Raw genomic sequence first — 413 nt, 5'->3', positions numbered from 1 at the left:
ACCTTACAAATGTAGTGAATGTGACAAATGATTTACTGAAAAATGCAATTTGAGCAGGCATCAGAGAATTCATACGGGAGAGAAACCTTACAAATGTAGTGATTGTGGCAAATGCTTTACTCAAAAAGGCAGTCTAAGACAGCATCAGAGAATTCATACAGGAGAGAAACCTTACAAAAGCCATGAATGTGACAAATAATTTACCCATATAGTTAATGTGCGAAGCCATCAGAGAATTTATACATGAGATAAACCTTACAAATATTGTGAATGCGACAAATGCATTATTCACAATGTCAGTCTGTCAAATTATCAATGATTTATGCAGTATAGAAACTTTGTGAATGAAGTAAGTGAGACAACACTCTACCAAAAAATATCATCTTAAAATTTATTAGAAGCCGGGCAATGGT

At 33.9% G+C, this 413-nt stretch overlaps 1 protein-coding gene across 1 annotated transcript in view; it reads left to right on the top strand.

Annotated features, from left to right (window-relative positions):
- The window catches only part of LOC114632423 (zinc finger protein 813-like), an 8,084-nt gene extending 7,885 nt beyond the window's left edge, over positions 1-199 (top strand). The window contains exon 5 of the mRNA XM_028780928.1: positions 32-199. Within this exon, the coding sequence (XP_028636761.1) occupies positions 32-199 (168 nt within the window). The remainder of the gene's footprint in view (positions 1-31) is intronic.
- The last annotated feature ends 214 nt before the right edge of the window (positions 200-413 follow it).

Source organism: Grammomys surdaster, unplaced genomic scaffold (genome assembly GCF_004785775.1).
Source record: "Grammomys surdaster isolate TR1022 unplaced genomic scaffold, NIH_TR_1.0 373, whole genome shotgun sequence".
Taxonomy (NCBI): Eukaryota; Metazoa; Chordata; class Mammalia; order Rodentia; family Muridae; genus Grammomys; species Grammomys surdaster.
Note: the sequence above shows the minus strand (reverse complement) of the source record. Positions and strands in the feature narration are given on the sequence as shown.